Source organism: Lampetra planeri, chromosome 33, assembly GCF_965212315.1.
Source record: "Lampetra planeri chromosome 33, kcLamPlan1.2.h2, whole genome shotgun sequence".
Lineage (NCBI taxonomy): Eukaryota > Metazoa > Chordata > Hyperoartia > Petromyzontiformes > Petromyzontidae > Lampetra > Lampetra planeri.
The window spans coordinates 10,718,355-10,735,943 of NC_136139.1; the positions used below are offsets into that span (position 1 = coordinate 10,718,355).

At 57.9% G+C, this 17,589-nt stretch overlaps 1 protein-coding gene across 5 annotated transcripts in view; it reads right to left on the reverse strand.

The window, feature by feature from the left end:
* LOC144729783 (ras guanyl-releasing protein 3-like) overlaps positions 1 to 17,589 on the reverse strand; it is a 95,011-nt gene that overhangs the window by 23,390 nt on the left and 54,032 nt on the right. For 4 of the 5 annotated variants that reach the window (XM_078610276.1, XM_078610277.1, XM_078610273.1 and 1 more), the window contains exons 2-7: positions 13,718 to 13,974; positions 6,486 to 6,591; positions 3,783 to 3,845; positions 3,022 to 3,153; positions 1,890 to 2,040; positions 242 to 415 (exon numbers count right to left, since the gene is read on the reverse strand). In XM_078610276.1, the coding sequence (XP_078466402.1) occupies positions 242 to 415; positions 1,890 to 2,040; positions 3,022 to 3,153; positions 3,783 to 3,845; positions 6,486 to 6,591; positions 13,718 to 13,974 (883 nt within the window). The remainder of the gene's footprint in view (positions 1 to 241; positions 416 to 1,889; positions 2,041 to 3,021; positions 3,154 to 3,782; positions 3,846 to 6,485; positions 6,592 to 13,717; positions 13,975 to 17,589) is intronic. The other variant, XM_078610274.1, reaches the window with a different exon arrangement.

Here is a 17,589-nt window from a genome sequence, read left to right on the forward strand (position 1 = left end):
ACACACACACGCGCACACACACACGCACACACACACACACGAACCGCACGCGGCACACGCGGCACACGCGGCCCGGCCTGTTACGCCACGGCGGCAGTTTCATCCGGAGATGTGAGAGATTCCGTGCGGCTGGGTGTGACCGTGTTGTGGCCGGCTTGTGGCAGGGTGCGGCAGGGGTTGTGGCCGAGGGGGTGCGGCAGGGTCACGGCCGGGTGATGCGCGCGAGGCCGGCGCGGCTCACCTGCGCCACGTGGATGAACTTGCCGATGACCTGGGCGCGCTGCTGCGCCGTGGGCTTGCTCAGCACCATGAGCTGCACCCACTGGGACACGCCGTTGAAGAGGCTGATGGAGCGCTCCAGCGTGGCATTGTCCACCAGGCAGCCCTTGAGCACGTAGCTCTGGTAGTCCGTGAACTGGACAAAGAAGCGAGAGGGTGAGTGAGTGGGTGAGTGGGTAGGTGAGTGTATGCGTGGGTAGGTGAGTGTATGAGTGGGTAGGTGAGTATATGAGTGGGTAGGTGAGTGAGTGGGTGAGTGTATGAGTGGGTGAGTGAGTGTATGAGTGGGTGAGTGAGTGTATGAGTGGGTAGGTGAGTGTATGAGTGGGTAGGTGAGTGAGTGGGTGGGTGGGTGAGTGAGTGTATGAGTGGGTGAGTGAGTGTATGAGTGGGGAGGTGAGTGAGTGGCTGAGTGTATGAGTGGGTGAGTGAGTGTATGAGTGAGTGAGTGAGTGTATGAGTGGGTAGGTGAGTGAGTGGGTGGGTGAGTGAGTGTATGAGTGGGGAGGTGAGTGAGTGGCTGAGTGTATGAGTGGGTGAGTGAGTGTATGAGTGAGTGAGTGAGTGTATGAGTGGGTAGGTGAGTGAGTGGGTGGGTGAGTGAGTGTATGAGTGGGGAGGTGAGTGAGTGGCTGAGTGTATGAGTGGGTGAGTAAGTGTATGAGTGGGTGAGTGAGTGTATGAGTGGGTGAGTGAGTGTATGAGTGGGTGAGTGAGTGCATGAGTGGGTAGGTGAGTGAATGGCGGAGTGTATGAGTGGGTGAGTGAGTGTATGAGTGGGTAGGTGAGTGAGTGGCTGAGTGTATGATTGGGTAGGTGAGTGAGAGGGTGAGTGAGTGGGTGAGTGTATGAGTGGGTAGGTGAGCGAGAGGGTGAGTGAGTGGGTGAGTGTATGAGTGGGGAGGTGAGTGAGTGGCTGAGTGTATGAGTGGGTGAGTGACTGTTCGGCGGAGGTTTATTTAGGCCGCGCCGCGAGCTACGGGTTCAGTCAGCGCCGTATTCCACGGGGTGGGGGGAGGTTCGAATGGAGCGACCACATTTCTTTGAGGGCTCAACCAGGACGCGCGGCAAATCCGGCAAGCCGCTTCCCACTTTTACGTGGCCACACCCAATCAGTCAGTAGCACCGCCCACGGCGAGTGGCCTTGATCCGCGATTGGCCACAACTATTTCTCAGGTGGCCCTGCCCTGGGCCCGGGACCATGGCTTGAGCACGAGGCCAGAACATTTTTAATCGGGTGACAACAAAGCCTTGTTGAGACTCTCTCATGTCAACTCCACTGCAGGTCACAACAGCTAACTTACTCACTCACCTACCCACTCATACACTCAGCCACTCACTCACCTACCCACTCATAGACTCACCCACTAATACACTCATCTAGCGACTCATACACTAACCCTCTCGCTCACCTACCCACTCACACACTCAGGGTACGGCTCATCCTGGACACCCTCCCACGGGAAGGTGCAGCTTCTCATTTGTGTGATGACCCACCAAGCCTCGGCTGCACGGCGCGTAGCCACCGCCACGACCGTGCGGGGAACCGGCGGAGTGGACTCCCAGTGGGGTGAGAGGGGAGGGGGGCATCAGCCGTGAGCAGGACTCACGGAGATGCGGCGGAAGGCCTTGAACTCCAGGTAGGTGAGGTGCTCCGCCAGTTCCGCCGGCTCCAGGTGGTCGAAGAGCAGCGACACCTTCCGCTTGCTCTTGCAGAGCTTGCTGCGCTGCGTCACGCGGCGCATCCACTCATACGACGGGCTGCGCCAGCAGGCACGTGGTGGGAGAGCGGGGGGTGGGGAAGGGTCAAGGGTCGGCGCGGTGCGGTGGGACGCGCGCACGAGTTCCACTCGAAGTCAGAGTGATCTGCGGCGGTTCAAATGAGCGTCGAGGCGTCGGTGCTCATCTCCTGTTTACGGCGACGCAGAGCCGGTGGTGGAAATTCCACATTCCTATGGCCGGGGCCGATAATTTCCATAGAGCAACCGCTGTTGACTCTCACGACAAAGCGTTTTATTGCACGCGGAGGGAGGGGTGATGGGCTGAGCGCAAGTTCAGTCGTCTGATATAGGAGTGCTGATTTTAAAAATATAAATATAAAAACACACTTAAATTTCTATTTAAAGCTTTCGTGACTGCAGGGATTCATCTTCTTGGTTCTTTCGGTAAAGTCACGTAGAATGGAAATAATAAAATAATAATAATAAAACATAATAAAATAATTCTCACGACGTTTCGGCCACAACGCAAGTAGCCGTCCTCAGGTGAAGAACAGGTCTGTCAGAAAGACAGCGGTCTGACAGACCTGTTCTTCACCTGAGGACGGCTGCTTGCGTTGTGGCCGAAACGTCGTGAGAATTATTTTATTATGTTTTATTTTTATTATTTTATTATTTCCATTCTACGTGACTTTACCGAAAGAACCAAGAAGAAAAACACACTTGTAATTCTCAGGTGCATGTCTGATTTCTGTTCTTCTTTCTCCTAATTTATTTAATCTTCCCCCCCCCCCCATGTCATCCCGATAGTGGGATCGGCGTCGTGCCATCAGAGTCCATTCTGGAAATCTTTGTTGAGCAGCGGTGCGGTGAACGGTGGGGTGAGCGGTGCTGTGAGTGGTGTGGTGAGTGGTGTGCAAAGTGGTCGGGTTAGCAGTGTGGTGAGCGGTGCGGCGAGCGATGTGGTGAGTGGTGTGGTGAGTGGTGTGCAAAGTGGTGCGGCGAGCGGTGCGGCGAGCCCTACATGGCGGAGATGTCGACGAGGCTGCAGTGGTCCTCCTGGCCCAGCGTGCAGGCCAGCTCCTTGAACTCCTCCATGAGTCGCGCCAGCCCAGCGTCCAGATTAAACACGGCCGGGAACTCCTCGATCCAGAACCTGCCGCCCCATCATTCAATCGTTCATTCACTCATGTGTTCATTCATTCATTTATTCAGTCTCGTGAAAAGAGGGCCCTGTCTTTCTCATGTGGGAGTCAGCTCCCACCCTAGCCCCAGGTCTGGCCATCAGGGGTCGGTCTCGTGTCATCCACCGCCCCCTTGAGTCAATCCACTGCTGGATGAGGGCCTAAACGCGCTGTCGCCGTCAAGTGGGGGTCGTTTGACCATACTTCACCACGCTGATCGCCGCGGGTTGGTGAAGGCGGGCAGGGAGCACAGAAGTACAGTGCAACCACGTCCACAGTTTGGGTTGCATGGCCACAACCGCGCTACCACTGTGGCGTGTGTCTTTCCATGTTTGGCCTTCCCCAGTGCACTGCAATCCCCGATAGCGTTACTAAATCATCTCAGTCCTTCGTTAATCCATCTCGTCACGGTCGGTTATGCTTTCGGTAGCAGCGGTGGCCGTCATCGTCACACTCCGTTACTTTTTGTCCCCTCACAATCACCGCCGACCGAAATAAAATTCGACAACGAACGTCGCCGGTCTCGCCAACGAAGCGAACGCCGCGCTCGCCGAACGCCAGCGGCGCTCAGGCGGCCAATGCCCTCGGCCGTGCCGCTCACCTCACGAAGCGGCAGATGCGCAGGCGCGTCCGGCTTCCCTCGAGCCCCGTCGCCTCCTTATACGTGGGGCCCTCCGAGTCAAGGGCCATCGAAGGTCGCGGAGAAAAACCCACCGCGGAAAACGCGCTCCCCATCCGCATTGTCGGAAAAGACTTAACATTTTTTTTGCAAATATAAAATATAAAACCCTCCTCGAACACGAGTTATGAGGAGAGCCGTGGTCTGAAATTCTGGACAAACGTTTAAAATGCCGAGTCTGAGACAGTTTTGCAACAGGCTTGAAACGGCGCTGCCATCCCAAAGAGCCAGCGGAGTGTGGCGAGCGCGGTGGCGCATCCGTGATGGGACTGGGCTCACCGTACGGGCGCCTGATAACAAAACTTTCACACTTCCTTATGCGGCGAACGCAGGAGAAAAAGCCACCGTCAGCTCGAGGGGGAGAGTTAAATTGTTGGTGTGCGCGAAGAGAGCGCGGGACCGCCACTCAGCGTGGCACATTCCACGTTGCACGCTGGGCTGCATTTCACGAGCTGGGACGAGAGGGGGTGACGAATTCATAACTACGACGAGTGACTCGGCAAATGGTGCGGGGTGGAGGAGCCCGGCGCAGGGCCTAGTTTAACGTTTTTTTTTTAGGCTCACGAGTCGAGAGGGCCGGATTCGCCGACAATCCTGGATTCAAATCCACGGCAACAGATGTGGAATCGACCAGGTGCTCGAGTGCGGTGGGGTGATGGTATCCGATGACTTGGCGAAAAATAAATCGCCCATCGCACTTAAATTTGGTTTAGCACTTAATTTGGCCAAATTTCCCACTTCTGAGACCCTACGCCGGTTACAGGGCCACACGAAGTGCGTCGAGCGTGGGCGGAGAGGTCAACTGAAGCGAGCTCGGAAGAAGTTCTGTGACGTTGTTTTCTGAGGGACGTTCTCCGACACGGGGCGATGCACCGCGCTATAGTTGCCGAGTTCCAAATGGAAGTGTCTTTGTCCATGTATGATGGCACAATTTGAAATATAATTTAGAGAAAATGTTCAATTATTTTACAAAAAAGCAGGGCAGTATGTATGTTGAACTTCTTTCGCACCGTACATAGCCACTCATACACCCACTAATCGAAGGTGCGGGGGAAAGGACAACAAACTAAAATCACAAAAGCAGTTCTAAAGAAATGAGTTTTTCGGGAACTCTAAAACGAATCATCGGCCCACGTGAATCGAGACTCAGCGTCACAATTCAATTCCCCCAAGTTGTCCTTCTTAAAGTCGTGCGAGTTTCATTATCACCACCTCGGTCACGTCGGTCACGTCACGTACAACTGGCAGACAATATGGCAATAAGTTATTTTAAAAAAATAAAAACTTTGGCGGGTTACGCAAACGAGACGAGACTTCGAAGGCACAAAGATTGGGGGGGGGGGCGGGGATGGGGGGGGTGAGCCGGGTGGGAATGGGGGGGGGGCAGCGACGAATTATTCACATCGCACAAAAGCCACAGCAGCAGCAGCAGGAGGAGGAGGAGGTTCAGCCACAACAACGGCGGCGTCGGCGCGCTCGTTAAACGTCCAATCACCCGCGCTCACGCTCCCCATCGCTCCGGACCCAGACGCTTTGTGTTTTCCTCCGGGCCACCCAATATGTTTCCTCCCCGAGAGATAAGCACGCCAATTATCTGTGGCGGGCACTGGTGGCAGATAGCTTGCTTGTATGTCACAGTGAGCTTGGCTCTTTGTGGGAGGGACCGGGGCAGGGGGCGAGGTGGGGGGGGGGCTGCTTGGGTGAGTCTTGTTTTTCTCTTTTATATTCACAGAATGGGGGGAAAAAGAAACCAAAATAATATTTTGTTTCTGCAATAAAGAGGATGCTGCTGAGTTTGACCGCATCCTCATTTGCTAATTACGTCAAAGCCGTGAACATCTGCGGGCCCCACGTGCCGGCCACTGCACGGGCGAATGCCCAGCGGCGTGGTCATGTTCACTCCACTGCTAGATGGGGGCCTCGCCTCCCCACCACGCCGGCGGGGGGTGGGGGTGGGGGGCGGCCAAGCTTCGCAATGCCGGGAGAACCGACACGGGCGCATAGAAGTACGGCGGCACACGAGACTGCCATGCCCACAGATGATCCCAAGTGGAGCCACCGCGACGTCTCATGGAGGTGGCCGGCCATACGCGGACTATCTGGGCACAACCTTTGCTTAGCCTCCGTGAGATCGTGAGGTTGGGCGCCATCCTAGGCCGCTACGACGACGGGGGGGCGGGCGATTATTTTTCGTGTCGTTTTTGTTCCGGCAAAGGGATTGACGTAGCCAGCGACCTGGCAGACCTCGCGCTCAAAAGATCTCCGTGTGACACCGTGCCGCGACCACCACCGCCACCACCGTCCGCTGTCACAGCGCGAGCCAAAGCCACCTCGCGTGCCGTCACGTGTGTATGTGGCGTGTTGTGTGTTGAACTTCTTTGGCACCGTACGTAGCCAAGCATGCTAAATCGTAGAGGCGCTCGTGAAACACCGCACGCTCTGAGAGCAACATTTAACAATATCGTTGACCCCCCGCCCCCCCAACAAAGCCAACATTTTCGAGCGATGCCGGTCCGTTGCGTGGCGGCACCGTACGCCCCGGTGGTGCCGGGTGAGAGCGAGGGACGGTGGGGGGGGGGGGCGATAAGGATGGGGGGGAGGGGGGGCACGCATAGAGGAGGATATTGCTCGAGCAGCTTGCATGCCAGGTCGGCCGACGAGATGAACCAGCGATGCATGAGCAGCAGCATCCGTGGCACGGGGCTGTCTCCTGTGGGCTCGCCCGCTTCGTCTGGGGGGGGGCGGGGGGGGGGTAAAGGGAATGGGGAGGGGGGGCACGAGGGGGGGGTGGAGAGGAGAGAAGGGTTATGGGGGAAGGGAAGAGGAAGGAAGAGGCAGAGTTCCTCTGTCAGAGCTGCTGTCAAACTCGCGTACAGTGCGGGCGGGTGGCGCAAGCGGGCGGCCGAGCGTAGCGGCGCTCTCTCTCTCATCACGAGGTGGGGGGGGGGGGGAAGTTGGGGGGGTGGGGCAGCACCACCTGGGCCGAGCCGGGCGGCACAACGACGGTGCCAAGCGAGCACCGCCTGTTCCCGTCAGGGATCGAGTCAAGGGCCACGGGGTCTCCAGTTACGCAATCTGATTGGCGACCTGCATTTCGAACGATCGCTTTTTGTTGTTGTTTTGAAGACCCGTAAATCCAGCACGGTCGAGGCAGCGAGGGTTGGTGGATCACCGCGCAGATGTTCTAAAGCGTGGGCGTCGTGGAGGAGATGTACTCCTGGCTCGCCAGGAGAAGGCGGTACAGCAAGTGGACTAATCGCCAGCTGTGTCCATCTGTACGGGGATAGAGCGTTGCCCCCTCGCGCAAGGCGCTCCTGTATCCTCCTCCCGCTTGCCGTGTAATAAACACGGCTCGTCATTAATTGGCTGAAAAAAAAATCCTTAAGTAAAAACCCAATGTAGCAACAGCAGGACCCTCCTGATAAAGAGGCATTCGACTGAGTGTGCCTCTCCCGGACAAATGTAACAATAAAGTATTGTTGTTAAGGATTCCTCTTCTATTGGAGATGGCTGGGTAGCGCAGAAGTCTCAGCGCTGAGCTGGCACCACTGAGGATTCAGCCTGCGACGTACAGAAACACAAAGAGTTACTTAGAGACCCGCACACCCGCCTAGAGACCCACAGAGTTCGCATACACTTAGTTATGATTAAACCGTGTTGTCAAGTGTCGCAGGTTGATGGGCGTCTCACACGCAAAAAAACCCATCGCATTCACATTGGTATATATGGCTACATCTCAGCTCTGAGAATTATAATTAACGTTTGATTGTTGCATCAAGAACATTACTTTCATGTGGCATGATGGGTGGGGAAGTAGTGTCCACTACTGTGTGTGGACCAGGGCTCACTGGACGGGAATTCTCAGAGGTAGCTCTGCTACGTCCGCTTCCACGGACCGCTCTCTCACACGAAGTGGATGGCACTGCGCTGCGAGCGATCCAAACGGATACTCCGCCCGCACGGCAAACGACGCCGCCAGTGGCACGCTCGGGATAAACTTGGCTACAAAAAAAACAACGGCCTAAAAAAAAAACACCACTCCAGTGACGAAAATAATCCGTCTATTAATAAACCCCCGACCATCTTGAAGCGTGACCTTCACGAGGTCGTTAATTAGCGACGCTGGACGCCAACGCCAGAGCTCCTCGCGGTGTAAATCAATGGTTTGTTCCTCTCTCTCTCTCTCCTCCCTCTTTCTCTGTCTCCCTGTGTGTGGAAGAGAGCGGCGTCCATGAAGGGCCGCGGCTAATGACGCACGGCGCGCGCGGCGGAGAGACGCGATTCCCACGAGCCGCCAACCCTCGGTGCAACCGATGCCCCCCCCCCCGCCCTGCCCCCCACCGCCCCCCACCGCCCCCACCATGCAGAGTTCGGTGGGACTCATCACAATGGGCGATGAAACCGCACTCCGCGTGGCCGCGCTCGTCACCCGACCGCTTCATTGCCGGGTGCCGGCACGGCCGCCCTGTGCTTGGGCCCTGCGCGGGTGGGCACGCGCGTCTCGGAATAGATTCGTGCGACGGAATAATCTGGCAGCGTTGCGCTGAATCGCGCGATAAGAACGCCCAGTGGGTGACGTTCTTGCGTTCTAGTGTTTTTCCGTCTTGCGTTTTGTTGTTTTTGTGCCGTTGTTGATGGCTGGGATTTATTTTATGGTCCCCCCCCCCCCCACCTATTAAGCCAGGCGGTGTCGCTTTCTAAATAGTGTTTGTCCTTTTTACTAATTTTAGACCCGATCGTGCGATCGGCGAGACTTCCGCCCGGACCTCTCGCGGCGGCAGCAGCAGCAGGAGCGCGACACTTTAAAGTTGGGCAACGGCCCGCGGAAGCGGATGTCGCTGGGCTACTTTCGAAAACAGGCCGCCCTGTCTTACAGAGAGCGGCAATGTTCCTGGGCGCGACAGGACAGTCAAGGCCGACAGCGTTTACTTCTCAAGATCTGGGACTCACAACCACGTGCATTGCGGGTAGCTGCGGCCACTAACCCACCTGACCACTTTGAAGCTTTGCATTGTTAAAGGTGGCACCCACACACGTATGTCATGTGTGTGTGTGTTGAACTTATTTCACACCGTACGTGGCCAAACGCGCTAATTGGAGGTGCGGGGGGAAGCACAACAAACTAAAACACAAAAAGCAGTTCTGGGGAAATTCGTTTTCTTTCTGGATGTAAAAGCGCAAAGCTCCAGTAGCTTCCGAACACACATCTCTGTGACTCGTGGAAAGCCAGCACTCACCCCAGGACACCTCGTGATCAGCAGCCATGTTCTATCCACTGCTAGACGAAGGCGTCCCTAAGCTGTTGCCATCTGTCACGGGTCCTGCATTGCATCAATCCACGGAGATTCCCGTTTCCTCCTTGAGCTGCCACTCCTCCTTTAGTCTCGACCACCAGCCATCGTCACTTCCAGCGGTGACACGTCCTGCCCAAGCCTAAGATGTCTCTAACTTCTTGCACGCGTTCTCTCATCCACGCGTTCTCTCATCCACGCGTTCTCTCGTCCACGCGTTCTCTCATCCACGCGTTCTCTCGTCCACGCGTTCTCTCATCCACGCGTTCTCTCATCCATGCATTCCTCTTTCTGCCGCTCGGTGGGAATACCAGCCTGAACCTCTCCACGCTTCTTTGCGCCCTTTCATGTCGTGTTTGTGTTCTAAGTCATGTCAGGTGGATAGACACCGATTACGAACACCACTCCCCAGGTACATTCGCAACTCTCAGAGAGAGCGAGAGAGAGAGAGAGAAAATGATTCAGATGTATGGAAAACCAGCCAGAACCGGCACCAACAATTGCCGAAGCTCTGTGGCCCTGCATTGGAATCTTTGGCCAACTCCACTGGTGAGTGTCCTGCTCAAGTGGGACGAAACCGGAGTGCCCGGAGAAAAGGAAAACCCTCTCATGCAAGGAAAGGGGGGGATGACACTCAATGTCACCACACAGATGGAAATGAACCCATTTGCTCTCCTGCCATCGCACCCTGACAAACCGAGGAGATTGCCACATCGACGCCCACGGGCAGGTGAGGGGAGTTCCACAATTGTGTGGTGATGCACGTTGAACTTCGTTCGTAGCCAACCGTGTTAATCGGAGGTGCGGGGGGGGGGCAGGACCACGAAGTGAACAACCCTCGCGGCCTCCACACAGTGCCGGGTTACAGGGCACGTGCAGCATAGCCCCCCCCCCCCCCCGGCGAGGTGAGTGAACGGCGCCAGCGACGAGGAGGACACCTCGCTGACGAGGAGGGCCAGAAGACGCCACCGACGGCAGCGTCTCGGCCCGTTAATTTACACGGCGGCTTCCTGGGGGACGGATGAAAGCGGAGAGCGTGGAGGAGAGGACTCCCCCCCCCACACCCCCCCGAGACGCAGCGGGAATCTGCGGCCCGGCGCCGCTCAGAAGCCCTCCGCGTGCCGCGGGGCGCGGCGGCGGGGTCTGGGCACAAAGCTGCGTCGGGGGGACGCACATCGACACGCACACACACACACACTCGCCCGGATTCCTCATATAGCCCACACATACTGCTGGGGCACGTGCTGTTAGTGAGCGCCTACCAAGGCCGGCACAGCCACACCGGGCCGTGACCTCTCCCGGCCACCATTGCATTCACACCGCTGATGTTTTCAAACAGTACCAGGTAATAGTTTAAGGCTGAGTCGACATAGGGGAGGCCCAGAACCGGTTCAGATATTCGCCACTAATTGTGGCTGGGTTCGTTGCGCAGTGTGTACAAACCACGACCTTAACAGGCTGTTGGGATGAATGCTGTTAGCGAGCACCTATTAAGGCCGGCATAGCACATGAGGGGATGAGTGACCAGCACCACACCTGGCCACCTTTTTTGCCCAGTGCTGATGTTTACACGATGTACCAGATACTTATTTAAGGCTGAGTCAACCTTGGGTTGAGGCCCAGGGCCAGTTGGAATATGTTGGCCATGACCGGGAATCAAACTCGGCCCGCCGGGTTCGAAGCACGGTGCGCTGAGCACCACACTACCGCTCCCCGCACACTCAAAAACGCACCCACACACACACACAGCAACAATAGCAGCGGCCATTCACCAGCAAGCGACGGTGATGTCACCGCGGCACCTGCACAAAGGGTGAAGTGACATGCATTGAGGATATCACGTGAAGTGGCAAGAGGTCAACGAACAGGCCCAGGTGTTACGGGTCAGGCGACTGAGATGACACGCACGCACGCGCACGCACGCACGCGGTGCGTCGCTGCACAGCTGCGGCCGCTTCCTGCGGAACCAAGGCCACCGCCGAGCGCCACAAATAGACGCCGGCCGGTGGTGGTGGCGGCAGTGGTGGTAGTGGCCGCGATCTGATGGTGCGACGAGCGGCACACGTGTGGTGGCCCCGCGCCAGGGCCCTCCCCACGGCCAGAGTTTTGTTTTAAAAGCTTTAAAAAAAATCAGCTCAACGCAAAGTCGTCCTTATCGTCATCATCGTCGCGGCCAAGATCAATACACTGCTGGATGAAGGGCTTCCCCAAGCTGTCGGCAACCCCCGCGACGTTTCAAGGTCCACGTTGATTTTGTCGAACGAGGCGAGAACTCGGGAGACCGGCAGAGAGGAGTCATTGGCAAGAGCGACCTGGGCCACCGGAAATCGTAACAATCCACCGAGCGCTTGCGCGCGAGCCGATTCTGTTGCTCCGTCTCCACGGTAGACGGTCCTTGGGCGAGCCGCCACTGTTGCCGATAATCTCGGCCACCGGCCATCGCCCCTTGCAGCGACGTGTCCCGGAGAAGACCCACATTGCACTTGCATCGAGGCTGAGCAACAGGCACCAAAGACCCAAGACCCCGAGCGGCTGGCGTAAAAAGGCGTGGCAGATACGAGATAACACGATCAAACTCACGGCGTTGAACGGTGGCAACAACGCCTGGGTAAAAAATACATTTTCAAAAATGGTCGAACGAGAAAGGAGACGTCGGCCTAATTGAGGGCGCTCTGTGGGAAACTCGAAGCCGGGATCGATGGGATCCGTGACCGTTCGCACGTTTGAAGGACAAAAGCGAACAACCGTCGTGGCCGTTCGTTTCGTTAAAACGAAACGGGCATTGTAATTTCGTGCTCGAGAGATTTAGCCGATAGGAAAAAAAAGGCACCATCCTCCTGCAGAGTTCCGAACGAGACGCTGAAGAGCGCCTCGTAAACCGGCGCACGCGGAGGTGACGCGGGCGGAGAGGGTCGGCGCCAATTCGGAACTCGGCCCCTCGATCGTTCGCTCGCTCCGAGCCGAACGACCTCATCGAGAGCGTTGAAACAAACCGTGGAAGTGAGGGCATCGTGGATGTGAGGGCACCGTGGAACAAAATTACTCGAAAGTTGGCACAGAGCCCACGCGAAACGTCGTCTCTCGCGCACTCGAGGCCGGGGGGATATTTAACGAAATTACAGCAAAACGTGACTACCCCCCCCCTCCCATGCACCCGACTCCGTCGCTATGGGCAACGAACGCATCAAACAAAGAGGCGCAACGGGGCGCGAGCAGAAGCCAAGTTCGCTTGTGGCTGCTGCTGCGGCTGCTGCCCTCCATGTTGGTGCCGCCCCCTCTCCGAGTCGACAGCTGCTGCCCTCTGCGTGTGTTTGTGTGCCACCAAGTGCAGCCCGGTACGTGTGAGCCAGTGGCTGCTACTGCTGCCCACTCTCTCTCTCTCTCTCCCTCTGGGTGACTCGGTGGTTACTTCTGCACGGCCTCCCAGGGTGCTGCCATCTCCCATCGAGTCACTGGGTGCTGCACCCTCTCTGCGGACAGCCCACATGGGGAAACAGTTAAAGCCTCCGGGCATGAGGAGGGACAGAGGAGGGGGTGTGGGGGCGGATAATGGGGGGGGGGGGGGCTTCTGCTGTACACGCGGGGAGTGACCGCGAGGGATCAGCTGCACTCCCATCACATGCCGCGTCACATGGCCGCAACGCCGCCCAGCGCGCCTCCAGAGCCGCTCGCTCTCCGCGGCCGCCGCCGCCGCTGCGACGCTGGCACGGGCCCTGGAGGAGGGGGGGGGGCACTATCCCACGCCCCCCCCCCCCCCCCCACTCTTTATAGCGTGGGTCCCCTCTGGCCCACGGGCATCGGTGCAGCTGCACCAACTGCATACTCGATGGCTACGACGCTGCTGGGTTTCCCTTTGGCGTGAACCTGGGGCTGTGAAGGTGGGTGGGTTCGTAGAGCGGTGCACGAACCACTGCACCACCACTCCACCCACCAAAATGTTACTGGGGCACTCTCCACCATCACCACCGCCATGACTAAACCACACCGCACGATGGATATGAAACCCAGCAGAGCTGGACGGGTTGATGTTGATCAAAGTGCCACGAGAAGAGGTAAAACGATGATGATGGCGATGATGATTTTGATGATGATTTTGATGATGATGAAGACGAAAACAATGATACAAAAGCATTGGGGCAGCACTGCCACGCTCGTCCAGTTCGACCTAGAGCTCACAAAATTGTAACCATTGCGATTCACAATCGATACTTGGGTTTGGCCACGTAATGATCTGGCCAAGTGTGTCGCTAAGACCCCTCCACCACTCGACACGGCCTAACAAAATGCTCAATGTGTCACGTGCGCAAGTGCAGAACGCGCCGAGTGTGATTGTATCGGCTCTCCGCCGGTGGAAGAACGGCCACCTCAACCAAACCCAGCCGCACTTCGATCGGCGACCTTTCGCCTGAAATTGCCACCCCAGGCACCTCCAGGACAATCCAGCGAGTCAGAATGAGATCCGCAGAGTCTCAACGACGCGGATTTGTCCGGGTCACCAACGCGCGTCCGAAACCCAAACCCCCCCCCCCCAAAAACATCATCACGCACGACGACGCCGCCGCTCACCGAACGCGCCGATGCAGGTGTGGAGCAGCTCGTCGATGGAGGCCGCCTTGCAGACGACCGCGTCGGCCTTCGCGGCCTGCACCGCCGACATGGCCCCGCTGGCCGCGGAGCCGAGGCCCCTCAGGAGGACGTCGCGGCAGGACTTGTGCCGGACCAGGAAGGCCGCTCCGGCCGCGACGCAGCCGCCACCGCCACCGCACTTAGGCGCTGGCCGGAGGTCGCTGGCACGCCGGCATGGCTTCCTGGTTTTCCTGCTGCTGCCAGGAATGAGAGGACAAAAAAGGGGGGGGGGCATGAGTGAACTACTGCCAAGTCCACGCAGAGGAGGCCCAGGACAGGCTCGTGTAATCGTCGCCGATGTTGGCCGTGAGCGGGAATGGAATTCCGGGTTCGTAGCGGCGGTGCGCTAACCACGTCAATACCGCACCCCAAAGACTAAATATTTCCCCCGTATAGCGTTAACCGAATGTTGGGGCAAGTTTCTGCTAGCGAACACCTATGAAGGCCAGCACGGCGCACAAAGGGGTGGGTGGGCATCACCACTCCCGGCCGCCTTTGCATCCCCAGTGCCGCTGTCTACACACCGCACCAGGTGCTTATTTAAGGCTGAGTCGGTCTCGGGGAGGCCCAGGACCGATTCAAATATTTGCCACTGTAAATTAGTTGTGAGCGGTAACGGCGCGGTGTGTTAACTGCAACATTACCGTAGCACACACACACTCGCGCACACACACACTCGCTCGCGCACACACACTCGCACACACACACACTCGCACACACACACACACACACTCGCACACACACACACTCACTCGCGCACACACACTCGCGCACACACACTCGCACACACACACACTCGCACACACACACACACTCGCACACACACACACACACACTCGCACACACACACACGCTCGCGCACATCTGACCGGCGTCTCGTGACCTCTCGGCGCTCTGCACAAGGGGGCCGCCTGTGACCACGAGCGGCGCGGACGCCTTGGAGGCGCGTGTGAATGCGGCGCGCGGAGGGCTTTTTCATGCCCTATCGCCCCCCCCCCCCCGAATCGCTTCTCCCCGTTGCCCGCGTGCCGACAAAACCCGATTCTCGAAGAGGCCACAACCAAAGCCCCCTGAGTGTCGCCGCCCGCCTTGATCACGGCGTTTTATAAACGGCGGCAGCTGCCCCCGGTGAGAAAAGCCATTAAGGGGTGCCGCAGATGAGGAAGAGGGAAACCACCCCCCCCCCTCACGGAACTCATCAGGTAAAGACGGTGCAGCGGATGCCGGGAGGGAGATTGCTTCCGAGCATCTCCGTGATGAAGTGGGACGGGGAGGGGGGGGAGGTGTTTTGGGTTTGTTTTTCAATCTGAAAGGCATCGAGCAACAAGCGCCACGGGGAGAGAGGAAAATACTCGGGCGTCTCGCTCCACGACGGAGCACGTGCGCCGACGTGCGTGTCACGCGGCACTCGCGCGCGCGCGTGTGTGTGTGTGCGTGTGTGTGCGTGTGTGTGTGCGTGTGTGTTTGCGTGTGTGTTTGCGTGTGTGTGCGTGTGTGCGTGTGCGCGTGTGTGCGTGTGCGTGCGTCATCTCAGTCAGTCGACCCGTGGCACCTGGGTCTGCCCCGTGACCTCCTGCCAGCGGGCGTTCGACACTCCACGTGACCTCAAGGTGCACCTAGCCTGGCACAAGCGTCGTGGTGGCGTCACCGCCACTTAGTGGCGAATGGCGGTTGTTGTGCGCGTGTGTGTGCGTGTGTCTGTCTGTGTGTGTGCGTCTGTATGTGTGTGCGTGTGTGTGCGTGTGTGTGTGCGTGTGTGTGCGTGTGCGTGTCTGTGTGTGTGTCTGTGTGTGTCTGTGTGTGTGTCTGTGTGTGTGCGTGTGTGTGCGTGTGTGTGTGTCTGTGTGTGTGCGTGTGTGTGCGTGTGTGCGTGTGTGTGCGTGTGTGTGCGTGTTTGCGTGTGTGCGCGTGTGTGCGTGTGTGCGTATGTGTGCGTGTGTGTGCGTGTGTGTGCGTGTGTGCGTGTGTGCGTGTGTGTGCGTGTGTGCGCGTGTGTGCGTGTGTGTGCGTGTGCGCGCGTGTGTGCGTGTGTGTCTGTGTGTGTGTCTGTGTGTGTGCGTGTGTGTGCGTGTGTGTGCGTGTGTGTGTCTGTGTGTGTGCGTGTGTGTCTGTGTGTGTGTGCGTGTGTGTGTGTGCGTGTGTGTGTAATGTGGAGAGTGGTTGTGTAGCGGTTCGCGCGTTGCGCTACGAACCCAGCGACCCGAGTTCGATTGCCGCTCACGGCCACCAACACCGGTGACGATTATCTGAGCCGGTCCTGGGTCTCCCTTAGGTCGACTCAGCCTCACATTAGTACCTGGTGCGGTGTTCAGGCTAAACACCGGGCGTGGTGCTGGCCACCCACCCCCACGTGTGCCGTGTCGGCCTTCATAGGTGCTCGATAACAGCACTTGCCCTAGCAGTCTGTTAAGGCTACACGGGGGATCTTTATATTTTATTTGTAAGGCCCCCTTGTCAATCTACTGCTGGATGAGGGCCTCCCCATGCCGTGTAGGTCGTGAGGCGGTTGTTTTACCATACTTCACCGCCGATCTCTGTCCGTCCACATCATAACGAACACGAGTAATGTTTTACACATCCCATCAGCGGCACGGCCCTCCTTCTGCAAGATTTGTTCAACGCAAGCACACAAAAAAACTCGGGACCGCTTCTGACATTCAGCGTCTCAGCGGCGGTTGCGTGATGTGGGGTTTGGCGAAGGCGGCGAGCGCAGGCGTGAGACCGCAGAAGTGCAGTACAACGACGGATGTTGCCGCACTGGCCCCCGACCTCCCCACCGCGTAGCCCCGCAGCCACTGTTGGTGTGCGGTGTTCCCCCACCCGATCACGATCCAGCCTCTGAGATGCATGTTGGACTTCTTCCACACCGTACGTAGCCAACGGTGCTAATCGGCGATTGCGGCGATCGTCGGCAAATCACAGGGGGCCGAATAAAAGCCGAACGTCCGCGAGGCAGGGACTTCGGGGAACCGTCGGTCAACAAAGATTACGTCTCGCGATGCGAAGCGTCGAACAAGTGCGTGCGCTTGTTGTGTGAGACACCGGCGTTACACGCGAGGCTTCGTGGGGCGGAGAAGCGAGAAGCTCGCCCGCACACGCACACGCGCACACGTGCACGTGCACGCACGCGCACGCACGCACGCACGCGGAATCACGTGCGTGCGCGTGCGTGCGTGAGTGAGTGCGCGTACGTTGAGACGACGCTTGCTGCGCTGAAGCCTGCGTGAGCGTCACATGGTTTCGTTTTTTTTGGTGCACGTAACGCGTCGGTTGCGTGGTCGAGATAACGCGTCGCTGTGGATACACGGGCGTGGGTCCCATGACAGTGCCCGTGTTTGTTTCGGCAATGAATGGGCCCGTTCGGGTTTGGCAGTGATTCCCCTCCCCTTTCCCCCCCTCCCTCATCCCGACAATGTCGTCGAGGGGTCGGTAATCGGGGCAGGGCTTTTGTGTTTTTTCCCAACCGGGCCGCTTCATCGGAGGAGACAAACCGCGAACACGCGCCGATGAGGCACGTGCAAAGATAAAGATCTCCCCCTGTATAGCCTGAATAGAATGTTGGGCAAGTGCCGTTGACGAACAACTATGAAGGTCGGCACGGTGAACGAGGGGGATGGTGGCCAACACCACGGCCGGCAGCCTTTGTCTCTCGATTAGCGATGTTTACACACCGCACCAGGTACTCGTTTGAGACCGAGTCGACTTAGGGGAGGCCCAGGACCGGTTCAGATAATCGTCACCGGGTCGCCGGGTTCGTAGCGCAGCGCGCTAACCACTACGCCACGGCTCCCCATCAGCAAAGAGACAGAGAC